At 51.3% G+C, this 19,087-nt stretch overlaps 4 gene segments (V, D, J or C); all 4 read right to left on the bottom strand.

Annotated features, from left to right (window-relative positions):
- LOC114510192 overlaps window positions 1-19,087 on the bottom strand; it is a 902,657-nt gene that overhangs the window by 746,567 nt on the left and 137,003 nt on the right.
- Window positions 1-19,087, bottom strand: part of LOC114509077 — an 863,521-nt gene that overhangs the window by 725,608 nt on the left and 118,826 nt on the right.
- LOC114509076 overlaps window positions 1-19,087 on the bottom strand; it is an 805,173-nt gene that overhangs the window by 754,152 nt on the left and 31,934 nt on the right.
- On the bottom strand, window positions 1,291-11,714 carry LOC114510187. The segment is given in 3 exon segments: window positions 1,291-1,420; window positions 11,195-11,387; window positions 11,544-11,714. Coding segments are annotated over 3 exon segments (270 nt in total).

Genomic DNA, 19,087 nt, shown 5'->3' with positions numbered 1-19,087 from the left:
AGTGACCTCTTCTCTGCTCCTTCTTTCTCTCTGCGGATTCCCACTTCTTCTGGGAGCATTTTCTTTCTGTCTGAGGGACCCTTAGTGCTTCGTGTGGAGGTTCTGTTGGTGACCAGTTTTATATATTTTTCATGTGTAAAAATACTTCATTCTGCCTTCATTTTTGAAAGATATATTCACTGCATAAATAACTCAAGCTCGACAGATTTTTTAAAGGTTGATAAAGATTTTACTTATTTATTTTTTAGACAGAGGGAAAGGGAGAAAGAGAGGGACAGAAACATTAATGTGTGGTTGCCTCTCACACGCCCCCTACTGGGGACCTGGCCGGCAAGCACGCGTGTGCCCTGACTGGGGATGGAACCACTGACCTTTTGGTTCGCAGGCCAGTACTCAGTCCACTGAGCCACACCAGCCAGGGCTAAGGTTTATATTTTTAAAAGCTTATCTTTAGAGATATTCTCCACTGTCTCCTTCCTTATGTCACCTTACTGAGAAGCCTGTTTTATCCACAAAGTTTGTTCATCTGCGTTTGACATTATTTTCTCTCTGGCTGTTCTTTTTTTTCCCCCCCCCCAGGATTGTCTCCTGATCACTGGTTTTGATCAATTCCATGATGATGGGCGTTAATGTTGTTTCCTCTTGTTTCCTGGGTTAGACTTCTGTGGAGATTCTTAAATATTTCGTTTTTTTCCTCCGGTGCTGGGGCATTTTGGCCATCAGCTGTGCTACACATTTCTCTGCTCACTGCTGCCGGTTCCGTCCGCCCTGGGACTCCAGTCCGGCGCGTGTGGGGCTGCCTGAGCTCGGTGCTGTGCATCAGGGGCTTGTTCTCAGCTCTCAGTCTTGCATTTCCTGTTTTCCTTTGAGGAGTGTCCACTTTTATGGCAGGAAGTTCACCACTCTCGCTGCTGCAGTGTCTCCTTGTTGCCGGTGCAAACCGTGCGGTTTCCCATCTCAGACGCCACAGTTTCTGTCTCTGAAGCACGAGACGCTGTGCCGCTCACATGTCCCACGAGCCAGCACTTCACACGTGTGATCACGGCACCCGGTCCTCAAACAAGTGGGGCACCGTGACGACATCATCATTGTGTCGTCTCCCAGGACAGCCCCAAAGAGCCTGTCTGGAGGGCAAGGAGGAGAAGGGAGACTGGGGTCACACATCGGGGGGCCAGGGCCATCCTGCTGTGGCCTGACCACAGTCCCCCAGCGGCTGGAGGAGGGTGTGACACAGAAGGAGGTTTGTGTCTCGCTTCCCCGTCTGCCGGTGTCCCTGTGGCTCCCTCACTGCTCTCCCAGATGTGACAGTGATAGTCAGCCTTGACCTGGGCCTGGGCCCCGCTGATGGTCAGGGTGGCCGTTTTCCCGGAGCTGGAGGCTGAGAATCGGTCAGGGATCCCTGAGGGCCAGGTTGCTGCTAGAATACATGAGCCAGCACAGGGGCCTGGCTGGACTTCTGCTGGTGCCAGTGCACGTAACTTCTGTCCTCAAAGTAATCTACCTGGCAGGTGACAGTCGCCACTTGTCCTGGGGAAACAGACACCGAGGATGGCTGTGTCACCTCATAGGAATTCGCAGAACCTGCAATGTTGGGAACCGCCCTGACTGGTATCAGAAGCTGAAACCCCCGCCTAGGCTAAGGCTAAGGGAACGCCCTTGGAACCGTAAGCCAGCAAGGAGACATGGGCTTGTCTCCCTGGCGGAAATGCTACTTCTGCTGGTGAACCCCAAAAAGCTTGGTCGGTTAGCCAAAGACGGGTAAGATTCCCCACGTGGGGAATGACCTAAGCCAGGCAGGATCACTTTGGGAGGCCCCCCAAAAGAAGGACTTTGGGGGCTGCAGCGTAAGAGGGTGACGGACCCTCGCTCCTCGGCTTTGACATACCCTGAGTTCTCATCATCTGGGAGAAAATCTCCTTATTGCCTTAGTTCCCACCTAAGCCTGAAACAATGACAGGGTGGTGCAGCTCTGGGCTGAGAAGGGGCGGATTCCCGGGGTGATCAGGCCTAAGAAAGAACATGTAAATTACTGTGAAACCTGCTTTGTTTAGAATGCTCTCAGTTGAATGAGAGGGGTCCAAGGAAGAAGTTTGTTCCTCAAAGTCTTACAGCTCTTTGACCCCCACTCAATAGACCTGCAGAGTTCCTTGTTTTCTATAGTTTCTTACTTCCCCCTGATAAGTACTGTACTTTACCTCAATTATTATGCAAAATGAGCCCAATAAAAGCAAGTGTGGACGGTAAATCAGGGCCCTCCCCACTAGGGGGGTGGCCATTCTGTCCCTACTTCCCCACAGGACCTGGTTGTCTCTGTGTATGTTTGTGTTTTTTCTCGAGTGTTTTTCGGCGAGCCATCCACAGCGTTCCGTGGTCACTGCTGGCTGGTGACCCACGCGCAACACTGCAAGGGGGAGACAAAACAGGAGGCTTGAGAATTAAGGGCCTATTCCCATAAGGACCAACATTAAGTCTGCATCTGGGCTGAGATCAAGGTTTGGGGGGACCCAGCTCCCTGTCCTGTTGGGCTAAGAGGCCAGCAGGGCCTGGGGGCAGCACCTGTGCAGAGTGAGAAGGGGGAGCAGCAGAGGGGTCCAGGCCATGGTGCAGACGCCCCAGAGCTCTGCCTCGTGAGACCTCACAGCACTGTGGGCTCCCCGGGCCTCTCTTGTGCCCTCTCAGTCCTCTGAGTCCCTGATGTTTCAGTGTTTATGCAAATGCACTCCCCATCTGGGTTCCAAGCTGAGCAGTTAGCAGAGATCATTTTTACCTCCCCAGGGGGCAGGCCAGGGGACTGAGGAGGAAGGGCTGAGTGTCCAGATTCTTCTAGCTGCTTCTCAGGTCAGAAAACTATCCCTGGACTCTCAGACCCCTGATTATGGTCACCTTCTGGGGTCTGACCACAGCACCACTGTCCCAAACGCTCCCTGCCGGGCGTCTGTCCTGGGCTGGCTCAGCAGGGCTGTGGGCCTTCCAGGAGCTGGCCACAGGGCTGAGCTGGGCCCTCTGAGACGTGACAACTCCTGACTCAGCAGGTGCAGGGCCCTGGTCCTCACCTCCTCCTCCTCCTCCCGCTTCATCTCTCTGTGTCCCCACTCACGTACGAGTGTCCATCGTCGGCTTTCATTAGACGTGGTTCGGTGGGGCCAGGATGTGTGTGTGGTGCCTCTGGTGTGATGTGTTCCTTGTTCAATGGGCTGCTGATTCGGGTGATTCAAATCAGCTGCCAGTGTCACCCACACTGGTGTCTGTGTCCCTTCCTCCCCTACCATCTCCACACAGACTCCCTACGGCACTGTCGACTCTTTAGTCCTTCTAACATGCTGCATCAGGGTTTTACCTGACCTGGGAAAAGCTCCAGAAATCCACCTGACTGAGACCCCAGCTTCAGGCCCCATGTGCTCTGTGAGGGTCCCCAGAGCCCTGGTCTTCACATAGGTTGTGACCTCTGGGGACCAGACATTGTGGTCTCTCCTTTGAGGCTGAACTTTTTCCTGACCAAGGACAGCCTGGTGAGCAGAGCTGGACCTGAGCAGGGAGAATCCACTTCACTCATGACCTCCTAAAGTGTCTGTGCTGCTTCCAGGCAGGGACCAGAGGTTCCGACTGTGCTCTCTTCCCCTAGATGACCCTGAGTAGAGGAGTTGCTGCCCCAGGGTCGGAGAGCACTCAGTAGGTGAGAACAAGAGGCTAGAGGGCAGAGGTCAGGGTGTTCCTTTCTATGCCCAGACAGAGGGTCAGCCCCAGGATCCCTGCCAACAGTGAGGTGATGTGCATTTCAGGGGAAGCACTCACGGGTGCCTGTCAGGGTCCAGCAGTGACACTGTGTGAGTCTGACTGTCACAATGTGCTCATTGAGTCTCAAGGGGACAGATGGAACTTCCTGAAGTCCAGCGCCTGCACTGAGCCTTGGAACTGCTGACCCCAGGGCTAGTGTCCCTCTGAGGCTCCAGCTGGGCAGCCCCAGTTTCTGCCCAGGCTGCTCCTGGATGCAGCTCTCCTGCCCCCTGCTGGTGGGAGAACTCAGACCTGGAGCTTAAGGCTTGCAGGTCACCACCCAGAGTGCTTGTCACCTGAGAGAGTATGACCTTTGCCCTGTGCAGCCCTGCTCTAAGAGGTCACATAAGGTTTGCAGGAAGGTGGGAGGTGCAGTGGATGGTCTCCTCCACATGTGTTTGAGGAGTTTGGTTGTGACGTGTGTTGGAGCTGCTTTCTTTATGTTTTAGGTGCTGGGGTGTGTCGGGTTTCTTGGATCTGTGGGCTCCTAATGTTCACCAAAACTAGAATATTTTTGGCCAGTATTTCTTCAAATATTTTCCTTTCTACACTCCGCACCCCACCCTTCACATCTGTTCAGGGTCCCAGGCAGCCGTCAGATCCCGCAGCCTCAGGAGCCCAGACCAGGAGGACAGTCTGGGGTCTGATTCAGAGCCGTGGGCCTGTGAGTGACACAGCCTCCATCACGTGGACATGCAGTGTCCTTCGCCGCTGCGTGGATGTCTCCCCCCGTGTCCTTCCATTCAGGCCCTGTGTCCCTACTCACACCCTGGCCTTGAAATCCCCAGGACATCCTGGTCCTGTCAGCCCTGAATGCACTCCTGCCCACCCTTGGAGAGCTGGGTAAGGGCTGGGAGGAGGGGAAAGCCTGGGGATCTCAGACCTGGGGCCTGAGTCAGACCTGCTCATGGCCTTGTCTCTGGACATATTTGGGGTGAAAGAGAGTGTGACACAGTCAGTGGTTTATGTCTCACTTCCCCACCTGCCTGTGTCACTGTGAGTGTTACTACTACTGCTCTCCCTGACTGCACAGAAGTAGTCAGCCTCATCCTCAGCCTGGGCCCCGCTGATGGTCAGGGTGTTCGAATCACCTGAGTCAGAACTAGAGAATCGGTCTGGGATCCCTGAGGGCCGATTGTTGTTACCATAGACGACTGTTACAGGGGCCTGGCCTGGCTTCTGCTGCACCCAGGAAGGATAATATCTTCTCAGGGCCTCTCCCTGGCAGGTGATCCTGGCCGTCTGTCCCAGGGTCACAGACACTGCTGGGGGCTGAGTCACTTCAGAAGAGACCACTGAACCTGTAAGAGAGGACAGGAGAGGTGAGTGTGAGGATGAGGGTCTCCTTCCCGGACTGTATACACCCTGCAGGGTCCCCTGTGCTGAGCGAAGGTTAGAGCCAGGTTGCTTCTGGTTTCTGTGGGGGCTGAGCCTTGGGAGGCAGCACCTGTGCAGAGAGTGAGGAGGGGGAGCAGGAGAGGGGTCCAGGCCATGGTGGAGAAGCCCCAGGATCTTCCTCTGACCCACAGCTGAAGATGTGGCTTCGGGGCCTGTCTTATCCTGCATAAGGGGCTCCATGCAAATCCACTTCCTTCCCCTTGTGGCCTTGCTGAGTGGCACCTGCTGGGCAGAGAGCAGCTAGGGCCAGTGGAGGGTGTAAAGCTGGGTCCTCACCTCCAGGTCTGCACCCTGGTTGCTCAGAGCTCTCTGTGGTGTTGAGGGGACAGTGCTGACCCCTGACCAGCCCCTGCACCCACAGGTGAGCTGAGTCTCCTCTCTGGTCTTGGGGAGAAGGCTCAGTCCCCTCCAGGGATGAGATCACAGTGCGGTGTGTAGTGGGGGTGCTGGAAACAGGAGCCGGTAGGGACAGTGGTCAAGCTGGTGCAAGAGGCTGGACTTTGCTCCAGGACACAGTGACACTGGTCACGTGCCTCTGGGGGGATTTCCATTACATTTTAGAAAAAAAGAGAAAAATCTTTTTTGCGTTGGTCTTGGTAAGAGTTCTTATATTGCATAGAAATGATTGATACGTAAAAGGATAGAAAATATATGTTAACCCTTTAAAATTAAAAACTTTGTTCTACAAAAGTCTCTTTTATGGAGTTAATGTAAAAAAACCCCAATAAAGTGGGAGAAAACACTTGGCAATCCCAATCCATCAAAGAAGTATTTTGTGTAAAGTTTTGAAACTAATTAATACACAAAGTAAACAGCCCTGGCCGGGGCTCAGTTGGCTGGAGCAGCATCCAAATGCACTGGGGGTTTGGGTCTGACCCCTGGTTGAGGGGTAGAGGGGAGTCGGCCAATGAGGGTGTGGATGGGCGGAGCATCCATCTCACCCTGAGATCCTGCCTCTGGGTACTGCTCTCTGCCCTTCCTGGGACGGAGCCTAGGGGTCAGATTCTCAGATCTGTTCTTCCTTCTCATTACCAGGGGAGCGGGCGCTTGACGTTGGCCTGACCGCCACGTTACCCAGGAAGCAGATCTGAGGGAGGGGAGCGCCTGCTGCCTGCAGGGACTCTGGTCTGCACCCAGAGAACCCTGAGGGAGCCAGGTGGTCTGGACTTTCTGCTTTCCACAGGTGCTCTCCTCCATCTGCCTTGCAGCCTCTGCCCGTGTTTCTCTCTGGCCGACCCCTCCCGAGGCCCTGCTCCTCACCCAGTGCCTGCCTGAGCCCCAGCCTCATTTCAGTTCTGGGTGCTCATCGCTTGTTTGGGAGGCGGCCTCTGACCACCACACGTTTGGAAACACAGTGTTACGGCCCTTTATCATGTTCTCGGGAGTGTGTTCACCGTTAGGTGTGGGCCATCCAGAACCTTTGCCTGGAAGAACCCACCCCACCCCCTCTCCACACCAGCAATCACACCTTCTGAGGATGTGAGGGGACTAGAAACACAGCTAGAAGCAGTGGCTGCTGGCGTGAGGACACCGTGACTCCTGAGAAGAGGACGATGCTTCGTTCTGTATTGTGTCCCTGTGGTGTATTGCGTTGACTGATGTGCAGGTGCTAAATCAGCCCTGCGTTCCCAGGATGAATGCCAGCCGGTCCTGGTGTGTGCTCCTTGTGCAGGCGGCTGGACTGGTTTTCTAGGACAGTGTGGAGGGTTCCGGGTCTGTATCGTCAGGATTATTGATGATCAGGTTTCTTTCCTTGTGACATATTTCCTGTTTTGGAGTCAGAGTAACATTGCCCTCATTGAATGAGCTGGTAGGTTTCTTTCTCTTCTATTTTTTGGAAGAGTTTACAAATAATTGGTAATAATTATTCTTTTAATGTGTGGTGACATTCACCAGCAAAATATCTGTGTCTGGGCCTTTCTGTGTGGGCAGTTCGGGATCATTTCTTCTCTGTGTTGTTGCAGATTTCATCAGGTTTCCTTAGTTTTTCACTGAGTCAGTTTCAGCAATTGCTGTTTTTCTAGAAACTTGTTAATTTCATTTACGTTTTGTGGCATGCATTGGTTCCTAGCGTTCTCTTATATCCTTAAAGTCTTCTTTCATTTTTGCAGTGTTGGTAGTAATGGCTCCTCTTTACTCATGTTTTTAGTAATTTATCTTTAAAAAATATAATCAGTCTAGCCCTGACCAGTGTGCCTCAGTTGATGAAACATCATCCTGCAAAGCAAAAGGTCACTGGTTGGATTTCTGGTCAGGGCACATGCTTGGGTTGCGGGTTTGGTTCCCAGTTGGGGCGCATTTGAGAGGCAACTGATCAATGTTTCTCACATCAAAGCTTCTCTCCCTTTTTTCCCCTCCCTTCTGCTCTCTCTAAAAATAAATATAAAAATCATTAATAAATAAATAAGTAAATAAAATATAACCAGTCTAGCTAAAAGTTTGTCAACATTGTTGATATTTTAAAAGAACAAACTTTTAGTTTAATTGATATTCTTTACTCTTTTCCTCAATATTTAGTCTAACTTTATTATTTATTTTGCCTGCATTTGTTCTGTGTACTCTTCTTTTTACAATGTCTGAAATTGAAATGCTACATGACTGATTTGAGATCATATGTATATATTAGGATTTGGAAATAGAAAAATATTTTTAACTCTATTCATTAATATACATTAAGTACATATAAATATATTTACACATAATAATATAATACAGAATGAGCAAAAGAAGGTTTATAGTTGTTTGTATAGAAAATAATACAATAATAAATAAATAATAATAGAAGAATAAACTGTGTTTTTGTGTATTCACAACTGCAAACCTACATTTGACCCACCCTGTATATAAATCAGGATAAATATACGAATTTGATTGTATAAATGTAAATATGCAAAGCACTCCTTCGAGGGAATTATATTCCTGTAGATACACACACGTAAACACACAATGCACATATTCATTTTTGCATGTATACGTTCACATGTAATACACAGTACATACATTGATAGATCATGCACGCAGACACGTACACACACGGATAAACATCTCCTCTAAGCACTGCTTTACGAGGCTGCCATTGGGTTGATGGGCCACGTCTTCACCATCATTCACTGTCCACACGTTTTCCCACTTTCCTTTGATTTCTGCATTGAGCCATTGACTATTTGGGTGTGAGCTTTCACATTTCCTTTTTTTCATCGAATGTAAAAGATTGGTTTTTTTATTTCTAATTTTATTCCATTTTGGAGAAACTACAATGTATAATTTCTATCTTTACTTATTGTTTTGATGTGTAACTTTTTAATTATATTTCCCATTATGATTTATCCTTGTTATACCTTCTCCCACCTCTTTTAAATATATTGACCCTGTTTTGTGTCCCAGAAATGGTCGAATTTGGAGAGTGGTCACGTGCCCTAGAGACCAGTATGTATTGTGCTTTATTGGAACTGAGTGTTCTGTCTGCATATCTAGTTGCTCTATATTCTGGTTCTATATGTTCTATTGATTTATACACATGGAAATAGATGTTTGTATCTATAGTCTATCCTTTTTCAAAACTTTCTATATTCTATCTTCTATTTTGAAATGCATCCATGTAGCTATCATATCTGCTGCTTTTCATTTCTTTGTGTGGGTACCTTTTCTATCGGGTGTCATTGTCCTTTTGTCTGAGGGTGTCTTACTATGTCCTGCAGTGGGGTCTGTGTGTGGTCAATTCTGTGAGTTTGTATGCCTGAAACACTTTTATTTTGCCTTTAATTTTGAAAGACACTCTACCTGAGTAAAAAATTCAAGGGTCTTTTTTTCTCTCATCACTTTAAGATCCTCCTATCTCCTGGTTGCATTGTTTCTCATGAGAAATCTGCTCTTACCATTGTCTCTTCCTCACTCCAGGACATGTCTTCTCTCTGACCGCTGCTGAGAGCATCTCTCCTCTAAGCAGTCTTATTATGAAACGTGTTGGTGTTTTCCTTCTCTTTCTCCTTCCCTCCCTTCCTTCCTTCCTTCCTTCCTTCCTTCCTTCCTTCCTTCCTTCCTTCCTTTCTCTCTCACTGTCTTTCTTTCTCTCTATCTTTCTTTCTGTCTTTCATTTGTGCTTGAGTTTGTTAAGGTTCATGGACCTGTGCCTCTACAGTTTAACCAGTTTGGAATATTTTGGTTCATATTTCTGCAGTTTTTCTAGTGACCCCCACCACATATTTCCCAACTTTTCCGCTTCACTGCTTCCAATGATACACATTTGGGCCCTTTGAAATTGTTAGAACTCAAAGATGTTTTGGTTATTTTCACTCATTTTTATTTCTGTGTTTCATTTTGTATACTCTCCATGGCAATCCATCAATTTCACTAAACTTTTCTTCTGCAGCATCTAATCTATTGTCAGTCCCGTGCATTGTACTTTTAAGTCTCAGATACCGTAGTTTTCATTTTCACAAGTTCAGTGTGTATCTCTGTTTAATCTTCTATATCTCCACATAATGTGTTCAGTCTTTCTTCTACCATCACGAACCAGTGATACATAATGAAAATAATTGCTTTTATATCCTTGAATATGAATTACATCATCAAAGAAATTTCAGGACAAGGTTGGGTTCATTGATTTTTGTACTTAAAATAGCTCATATTTTCCTAATTGTTTTTTGGAAAATTTTTCATAAGATGCCAGCTATTGTGACTTTTTCCTTGTTGGGTATTCATATCTGTATTTCTCTTGATGTTTTTGATTTTTATATTTGGATTCAGGAAAGGTACTTGGACATATGTGATTGTTTGGCAACTTGCTTTAATCACCTCTCCAATGGCACCAGAGCAGCCTTTAGTTTGGGGCTCATTTTCTCACCGCTGAGACAGCTCTCTTCTGACAAGTCAACCTGAAGCCTGAATTGGCAGATTCTTTCCCACTGGGCACAAGCCCTGCAGGCTGGGGTGCTGACCTGTGACCCTCCCTTCCCGTGTCCTTGGGTGGCTCCCTCCTCAGTCTCAGCTGGTTTCCTCCCTGGTGCGCTTACCAGTCTCGAGGGAATGCTTGCAGAAACCCAGGGTACCACCTCGGTGGGGCCCTTTCCTCTCCCACACACTCCCCCATGGACTGTTATTTCCTCTTGGGGGCCGTGGAGACTCCCTCTGACATGGAGAAGCTGTCAGGGGATCTGTCTGGAGGGAAGCAGAGGAGGGCAGACCCGCCATGTGGTAACAACTGAGGACTGAGCAGGAAACTCTGCACAGTTATCCTCAGTGCAAGCAGGGCCTGGGGATCCTTGCATCAGGGCGTCACTTAACCTGAGTCACACTCACAGGAAGGACATACCACCTGTGGGAGGTACAATTCTCTGCCACCACTGACTTCCCAGCGAGGGCACAGTGTGAGCCGCCAGGGGCTCCCAGCAGGGGTACCTGGGTATGAAAGCCCTGATTAGGGATCAAGGTGGACAGCACAGTGTCCACTACACCAGTCTGTTCCATTCAGAATCCCAGGCTGCCAGGGAACCTGGGGCTTCAGAACCTCTGGTGGGCTGGGAGGGTCTGGGGATTACTCAGTACATTTTCCCAAGGAGTAGCCCAGTCACTATACATGGAAATCCAAGGCCCCTGGACATAGATTTCCATCTGGATGTCCTTCAAGTGAGGACTTCTTTCTATAACTCGTACTTTCTCCTAGAGACACCAGAGCAGCCTGGACCAGGCAGGCCTGAATTCACTCCTGATCCACCTTCTGCGGAGTTGCAGGATGGTTCGGAAGAGGGGGCAGCACTGGGATCTCAGATCTGGGGACCTGAGCAAGTGGTTCAATGATTTCCTGCACAGTCACTCTGGGGCTGGAGGACACAGTGACACAGACAGAGGAAGGGTTTGTGTCTCACTTCCCCATTGGCCTGTGTCACTGTGAGCATCACCATTGTTGTCCAATGACTGACAGTAATAGTCAGCCTCGTCCTCAGCCTGGGCCCCGCTGATGGTCAGGGTGGCTGTCTTCCCTGAGCTGGAGCCTGAGAATCTGTCAAGGATCCGATTGCTACCCTCGTAAATGACCAGCACAGGGGCCTGGCCAGGCTTCTGCTGGTACCAGTTCAGAAAATATGTTTCCTCAATGCCATATAGCCTGTATTGATCTATTCGCACGAAGATATCTCCCTGGCAGGTGATGGTGGCCGTCTGTCCCAGGGCCACAGACACCGAGGAAGGCTGTGTCAGCTCAGAGGAAAGCACAGAACCTGCAAGGGGGGGGAGATAAGAGAGGGATTGAGAATTAAGGGCCCATTCCCTTAAGGACCCACCTTAAGTCTGTGTCTGGGCTGAAACCAAGGTTTAGGGGGACCCAGCTCCCTGTCCTGTTGGGCTGAGAGGCAGGCAGGGCCTGGGGGCAGCACCTGTGCAGAGAGAGAGAAGGGGGAGCAGCAGAGGGGTCCAGGCCATGGTGCAGACGCCCCAGAGCTCTGCCTCGTGAGACCTCACAGCACCGTGGGCTCCCCAGGGCTCTCTTGTGCCCTCTAAGTCCTCTGGGGCCCTGATGTTTCAGTGTTTATGCAAATGCACTCCCCATCTGGGTTCCAAGCTGAGCAGTTAGCAGAGATCATTTTTACCCCCCCAGGGGGCAGGCCAGGGGACTGAGGAGGAAAGGCTGAGTGTCCAGGTTCTTCTAGCTGCTTCTCAGGTCAGAAAACTATCCATGGACCCCTGATCATGTCCACCTTCCTGGGGTCTGTCCCAAACCCTCCCAGCCGGGCGTCTGTCCTGGGCTGGCTCAGCAGGGCTGCGAGCCTTCCAGGAGCCTGGACGCAGAGCTGAGCTGGGCCCTCTGAGACGTAAGTGACAACTCCTGACTCAGCAGGTGCAGGGCCCTGGTCCCGACCTCTTCCCCTCCTCCTTCACATCTTCTCTGTGTCCCACGCATGTACAAGTGTCCATTGTCAGGTTCATTAGATGTGGTTCCGTGGGGCCAGGATGCATGTGCGGTGCCTCTGATGTGATGTGCTCCTTGTTCAATGGGCTCCTGCTTCGGGCAATTCACACCAGCTCCCAGTCTCACCCACACTGGTGTCTGTGTCCCTTCCTCCTTGCCCCTCTCCACACAGACTCGCTATGGGGGCTGTCCACTGTTTGGTCCTTCTAAAATGCTGCATCAGGGTTTTACCTGACCTGGGAAAAGCTCCAGAAATCCACCTGACTGAGACCCCAGATTCAGGTTCCATGTGCTCTGTGAGGGTCCCCAGAGCCCTGGTCTTCACACAGGTCATGACCTCTGGGGACCAGACATTGTGGTCTCTCCTTTCAGACTGAACTTGTTCTCGACCAAGGACAGCCTGGTGACCAGAGCTGGACCTGAGCAGGGAGAATCCCCTTCCCTCGGAGAGTCTCCTGAGGTGTCTGTGCTGCTCCAGGCAGGGACCAGAGGTTCCGACTGTGCCCTCTTCCCCTGAGATGGCCCTGAGCAGAGCAGCTGCAGCCCCAGGGTCAGAGAGCACCCAGAGGTGGGAACAAGAGGCAGAGGGTAGAGGTCAGGGTGTCCCTTTCCATGCCCAGACAGAGTGTCAGCCCCAGGATCCCTGCCAACAGTGAGGTGATGTGCATTTCAGGTGAAGCACTCACAGGTGCCTGTCAGGGTCCAGCAGTGACACTATGTGAGTCTGACTGTCACAATGTGCTCATTGGGTCTCAAGGGGACAGATGGAACTTCCTGAAGTCCAGCACCTGCACTGAGCCTTGGAACTGCTGACCCCAGGGCTGGTCTCCCTCTGAGGCTCCAGCTGGGCAGCCCCAGCTTCTGCCCAGGCTGCTCCTCGATGCAGCTCTGCTGCCCCCTGCTGGTGGGAAAAACTCAGAGTTGGAGTTTCCTTCTTGCAGGTCACCCAGAGCACCTGTCTCCTGAGAGGGTGTGACCCCTGCCCTGTGCAGCCCTGCTCTGAGAGGTCACATAAGGGTTGCAGGAAGGCGGAAGGTGCAGTTCTGGTCACACTGTCCCAGGGTTACAAGGCCCTTCCTGCTGATTGGTTTAGTTAGAAGAGTGGAGGGTGCAGAAGAAACTCGGTTCTTTTGCAAAGTGTCAAGTCCTGTAGAAACCCATGTGCCACCCTACAGGGACCCAGGCTTTCAGGGTCTCTTAAACCAGAGCTGTCTCTACCCTTGCCCCAGGAAGGACTGTGGGACACAGATGTTCCCACACCAACATCAGCTGGGCACTGAACTCAGGGTCACAGTTGTCACCCCTAGGGCAGTGATTGCATCCCTGCTCTCCCCTCCCAGAGTGAGCAGCGGGAGGGGTCTCTTCTGGCCCCTGCTGCTTTTGACGAGAGACTGGGAGCTTCCTGCTCCTTTGATGTGGGAGCTGACCCCTCCCCACAGACCTCAGCATGTGCTGGCCCCTCTCCCGGGTTCCCCAGAGGATGGACCAGGGGTGCCAGACCTGAGTCCCAGCTGACCCCCTGCCCAGTGTCTAATACACTTTCCTTTCTTTTATATCATTTAATTTTGGGGGAAAAAGGAGTTTCCAAATTAAGTATAAAACTTGTCATTTCATATTGAGGCCTAGAGATGAGGTCCCCAGGAAAATTGAGAAAATGGGGTGGGTCCAGGAGAGGAGCCCGGGGTCCTGGACTCTGTACGGGGCTCTTTGAGGCCGAGGGTGACCAGAGGTGAGGGGGGAGCATCAGCTCCAGGCTGGGTGGTAGGGTGGTGTCTTCTGGGCTCATTGTTGTCCCCTTATCCTCCTGGCTGTCATGAGATTCACCGGGGAGGTTGGGGTATCAGCGGCTGATCCCGAGTCAGAGCTGGAGAATGTCTGGGTACCCTCCAGCTGCTTTGCTCTGCAGGGTTTGGCCTGGGTCCTGCTGGCTCTGCTCTGCTGCACTGATTGGTCAGTGCAGCAGAGCACTGACCAGTGGGAGTGACAGGTGTGCCATGGCCACTCCAGTGAAAGCAACTGTCTCTTCAGGAGACCATAGACCTGCAGGCCCCAGAAACAGAGGGTCACTCTCAAGGGCCCCACCCCTTGCAGCATCCCCAGGGCTGAGCTCAGGCTCTGGGTTCTGTGGGTGCGGAGCCCACAGGCAGGGCCTGGGGCACCACCCTGTGCCGAATGAGCAGGAGAGGGGCCCGGGCCTCAGGGGCGATGCTCCGAGTCCTGCAGCTGGTTCTGACCCCAGGGGCCCCAGCCTCCCTCAGCGCTCAGCAGTCCCTGTGAGAATGCTTTTCAGAGGCCTGTGTGGGAGAGAGCTCTGTGTGGGCGGGATGTGTGGGTGCAGGTGGTGCCAGGCATTTACCCCTTCTCACGAACCATACCTTGTACTGACATGCTCTGTTTCTTTGTTGTATTTGTTGTTTACTGCCGATCCCATGAGGTCAAAGCTCCACGGGGAGGGCGTTTTGTCTGTCTCCTTCCCTGTAGCAGCAGCACAGTGCACAGGGGCCTGAGACCGTCAGAGACTTGGCCCTCACTTCATACTGTTGCTCCCGTGAAAGCTTCATGTGTCTGCAAGACATCAGATTACCACACGTTATTCCAACTCCATTTCAGATTCTCTGACAGATGGCTTAGTCTAATTAGTGACTTGGAAACAAAGCAACGACTCAGCCTCAATCGTCCTAAGCAGTGGAGTCACATCACGGTGGTCCTCACGGGACCCCTTCAGCCTTTCCAGGGCCCTGGGACTCTGCCTTTCTCTCCCTGGTGAGTAGTGGGACGTGCCAGGCGGCCTCTGTCAGGTTCCTAGAGCACCCGGGCTCATGATCTGAAGAGTTTCTTCTCTCACAGGAGAAATGCAAAATCCCACAATCAGGTGCAGGCACTTCAATGTCTTCCTTCAGAGAGGGGAGGACGAGAGGGGGAGGGGAAGGGGGAGGGGAAGGGGAGACACTGATCAGTAATTACACCCCTTCTTGCTAAAACAAGAACCACAGACACAGTGGCTTCATGGCAAATTCCATCAAACGTGTGAGGAAGAGTAACTCCCACTCCACGGGGCTCTGCAACCACACCGCCGCAGGGGGCGCCCTTCCTTATCCATCCTCTGAGGTCAGCAGGGCTGTGGTCCCCCTGACAGCTTCACATAAAGCAAACTGCAGAGGAGCACCCCAGCAGGGAGTCCACAAGCCTCAGGGACCTGTCAGGGGGAGGGACCTCACCCACACTCTGTGCACCCCAGGGGCCCCTCCAGACCCCTGGCCTTGCTCTCTCTCTCTCTCCACCTGTGTCTGCACCGCAGTCCTGTTCACCTGGCAAGATCACGTGGGTTTCTGGTAGGCAGCCTTTAGCCGAGTGTCACTGGAAAATTCAGTCTCACTGTAACTCTTTTTGAATATATCTTCATGATTTCATATTATCATCCTTGGTGGCATGAAGTCTAACTGATGTTTAAAAGGGTTTTTATTTTAAGGGGTGTGGTAGCATCTGCAGGACACACCTGACTTACCAAAGTCCCCCTTCTAGTGCTGTCCTATCGCTTCACATATGACATAGGGACATTACACCATGGTTTTCACTCTCTGAACATTTTGCTCACGTTGTCCTACATTTTGCTTTACTGAACACTATAAATCACAGCATACCCTGTTACTGACTTCTGCTTTGAACAATGTAGTAAAAATGTTTCTCCTTATCCACATAGTTACCTTATCTGGTGCCTTTCATTTTTTTGCATGGATTCCTCTTTCTGTCTGGGTCACTTCCCTTCTGTCGGAGGGGTGTCCTCTGTCCCTCCCTGCACTCAGGGTCTGCTAGTGGTCAGCTCTGCACGTGGCTGTGCGTGTGAGCAGGGGTGGTTCTGCCCCTTCCTCAGAGGCGTTTCTCTGGGTGGAGTTGGAAGCTGACAGCTTTTGTGTTGGTTTGTTGTCTGTGTTCTGTAGACGCTGCTCCTGGCTCCTCCTGGTTGCGTTGCTTCCACTGAGAACCCTGTGCTCCCATTAGGGATCTTCCTGTGTGGGGGACGTGACTTTCGCCCTGATGCTTTTTGATGGTCTCCTCCACACGGGTGTGAGGGCTTTGGTTGTGACGAGTGTGGGTGCTGTTTCCTTTGTGTTTTAGGTGCTGGAGTGTGTCGTGTTTCTTGGATCTGTGGCTTCCTAATGCTCACCAAAACTAGAATGTTCTGGCCCATATTTCTTCAAACTTTTTTCCTTTCTACACTCTCCACCCCACCCTTCACATCTGTTCAGGATCCCAGGCAGCCGTCAGATCCCGCGGCCTCAGGAGCTCAGACCAGGAGGACAGTTCTGGGGACTGATTCAGAGCCGTGGGCCCATGAGTGACACAGCCTCCATCACGTGGACATGCAGTGCCCTTCACCGCTGCGTGGACGTCTCCCTCTGTGTCCTTCCATTCAGGCCCTGTGTCCCTACTCACACCCTGGCCTTGACATCCCCAGCACATCCTGGTCCTGCCAGCCCTCAATGCACTGCTGTCCCACCCTTGGAGAGCTGGGTAAGGGCTGGGAGGAGGGGGCAGCCTGGAGATCTCAGACCTGGGGCCTGAGTCAGACCTGCTCAAGGCGTTGTGTGTGCTCATACTTGGGTGGGAGGAGAGTTTGCCCAGAAGGGGAAGGGGTTTTTGTCTCACTTCTCCATCTGCCTGTGTCACTGTGAGTGTTACCACTGCTGTCCGATGCATAACAGAAGTAGTCAGCCTCGTCCTCAGCCGGGGCCCCGCTGATGGTCAGGGTGTTCGTGTCCTCTGAGTCAGAACTAGAGAATCGGTCTGGGATCCCTGAGGGCCGATCGTTGTTACCATAGATTTCTGTTACAGGGGCCTGGCCTGGCTTCTGCTGGAGCCAGGTAGGATAATATTCTCTTATGAGCTCTCCCTGGCAGGTGATCGTGGCTGTCTGTCCCAAGGTCACAGACACGGCTGGGGGCTGAGTCACTGCAGAAGAGGCCACGGAACCTGTAAGAGAGGACAGGAGAGGTGAGTGTGAGGATGAGGGTGTCCTTCCCAGACTGCACACACCCTGCAGGGTCCCCTGTGCTGAGCAAAGGTCAGGGCCAGGTTGCTCCTGGTTTCTGTGGGGGCTGAGCCTTGGGAGTCAGCACCTATGCAGAGAGTGAGGAGGGGGAGGAGGAGAGGGGTCCAGGCCATGGTGGAGAAGCCCCAGGATCTTCCTCTGACCCACAGCTGAAGATGTGGCTTCAGGGCCTGTCTTATCCTGCATAAGGGGCTCCATGCAAATCCACTTCCTTCTTCTTGTAGCCTTGCTGAGTGGCACCCGCTGGGCAGAGAGCAGCTGGGGCCAGTGGAGGGTGTAAAGCTGGGTCCTCAGCTCCAGGTCTGCGCCCTGGTTGCTCAGAGCTCTCTGTGGTGTAGAGGGGACAGTGCTGACCCCTGACAAGCCCCTGCACCCACACTTGGGCTGAGTCTCCTCTCTGGTCTTGGGGAGAATGCTCAGTCCCCTCCAGGGATGAGATCACAGTGCGGTGTGGGGTGGGGGTGCTGGAAACAGGAGCCGGTAGGGACAGTGGTCAAGCTGGTGCAAGAGGCTGGACTTTGCTCCAGGACACAGTGACACTGGTCACGTGCCTCTGGGGGGATTTCCATTACATTTTAGAAAAAAAGAGAAAAATCTTTTTTGCGTTGGTCTTGGTTAGAGTTCTTACATTTCATAGAAATGATTGATACCTAAAAGGATAGAAAATATATAGAAACCCTTTAAAATTAAAAACTTGGTTCTACAAAATTCTCTTTTATGGAGTTAATGTGAAAAAACAATGAAGTGGGAGAAAGTACTTGGCAATCCCAATCCATCAAGGAACTATATGTGTAAAGTGTTGAAACTAATTAATACACACAGCAGACGGCCCTGGCCAGGGTCTCAGTTGACTGGAGCAGCGTCCCAATGCACCAGGGGTTCAGGTCTGACCCCTGCTTGAGGGGCAGACGGGAGTCGGCCAATGAGGGCATGGATGGGCGGAGCAACAGAGGTGCATTTTTCTCAATTTATTTAAAAAGTTTAAATATAAACAAAGCAAACAAAATTCAATTTGATAATGAACAAATGACACAGACAGTGGCTGGAAAAATATACACATGTCAAAAAACACACAGAGAAAGATGTTCATCAGGAGCCACCAGGGAAGGTAAGTTAAAACCAGAGCGAGACACCTGCACACGGGTCAGCATGGAGCAGACTGACTGAAGTGAAATCGGGGCAGCACCAGACACTGGTCAGGCAGCAAGAAGGGGGTCACTCACTCAGGGCCGGTAGGGAGGCCAGTCGGCAGAGCCACAGTGGAAAACCAGCCGTGTGCTTAGTATAACATGAACATGCAGTTACCATGCAACCAGTCACTGCATCACTGGGCATTTATCTCAGAAAATTAAAAACTTATGTTTACATAAAAACCCATACACAAGTGTTCACAGCGCCTGTCTAGTACCCTCAGGCTGTGGTAAACAAACACCACCGAGTTGCTTGTTGGAAGAGAGAGAGAGAGAGACAGAGAGAGACAGTCTGGTCAGTGATCCCACCAGACCAGAGCCCCACCCATGACACGTCCTGTGGCTTTCATCACTTCCTTAGAGTCCCGGCCTCCACATGCAGCTACACTGGGTGTAAGGACTTCAACATCCGGAAGACACAATCACTCAGTTGATACCAGCGCCCTTACACATAGGAGCCCCAAACTGAAAACAATTCAGATGTCCTTCAGGGTGATGGTTACACAGACACTGGTACATGTGATCACAGAATATTTTTCAGTAAAAAAAATGGACTATTGATGAACACAACATCCTTGATGAATGTATGAGGAAATATTATGAATAAATGACCAATCAGAAAATGTTACACACCGTAGGATTCTATTTCTACACAACTTTTCCAATGACGGACTTTGGGAGATGGAGAACCAGGTGATGGCTGCAGGGCTGAGGGGCAGGGGAAGGGTCTGGGTGAGAGGAGGTGGGTGTCATAAAAGGGAAACATGAAGA

This window comes from Phyllostomus discolor, chromosome 13 (genome assembly GCF_004126475.2).
Source record: "Phyllostomus discolor isolate MPI-MPIP mPhyDis1 chromosome 13, mPhyDis1.pri.v3, whole genome shotgun sequence".
NCBI classification, from domain to species: domain Eukaryota; kingdom Metazoa; phylum Chordata; class Mammalia; order Chiroptera; family Phyllostomidae; genus Phyllostomus; species Phyllostomus discolor.
This window is presented reverse-complemented; position numbering and strand designations above follow the sequence as displayed.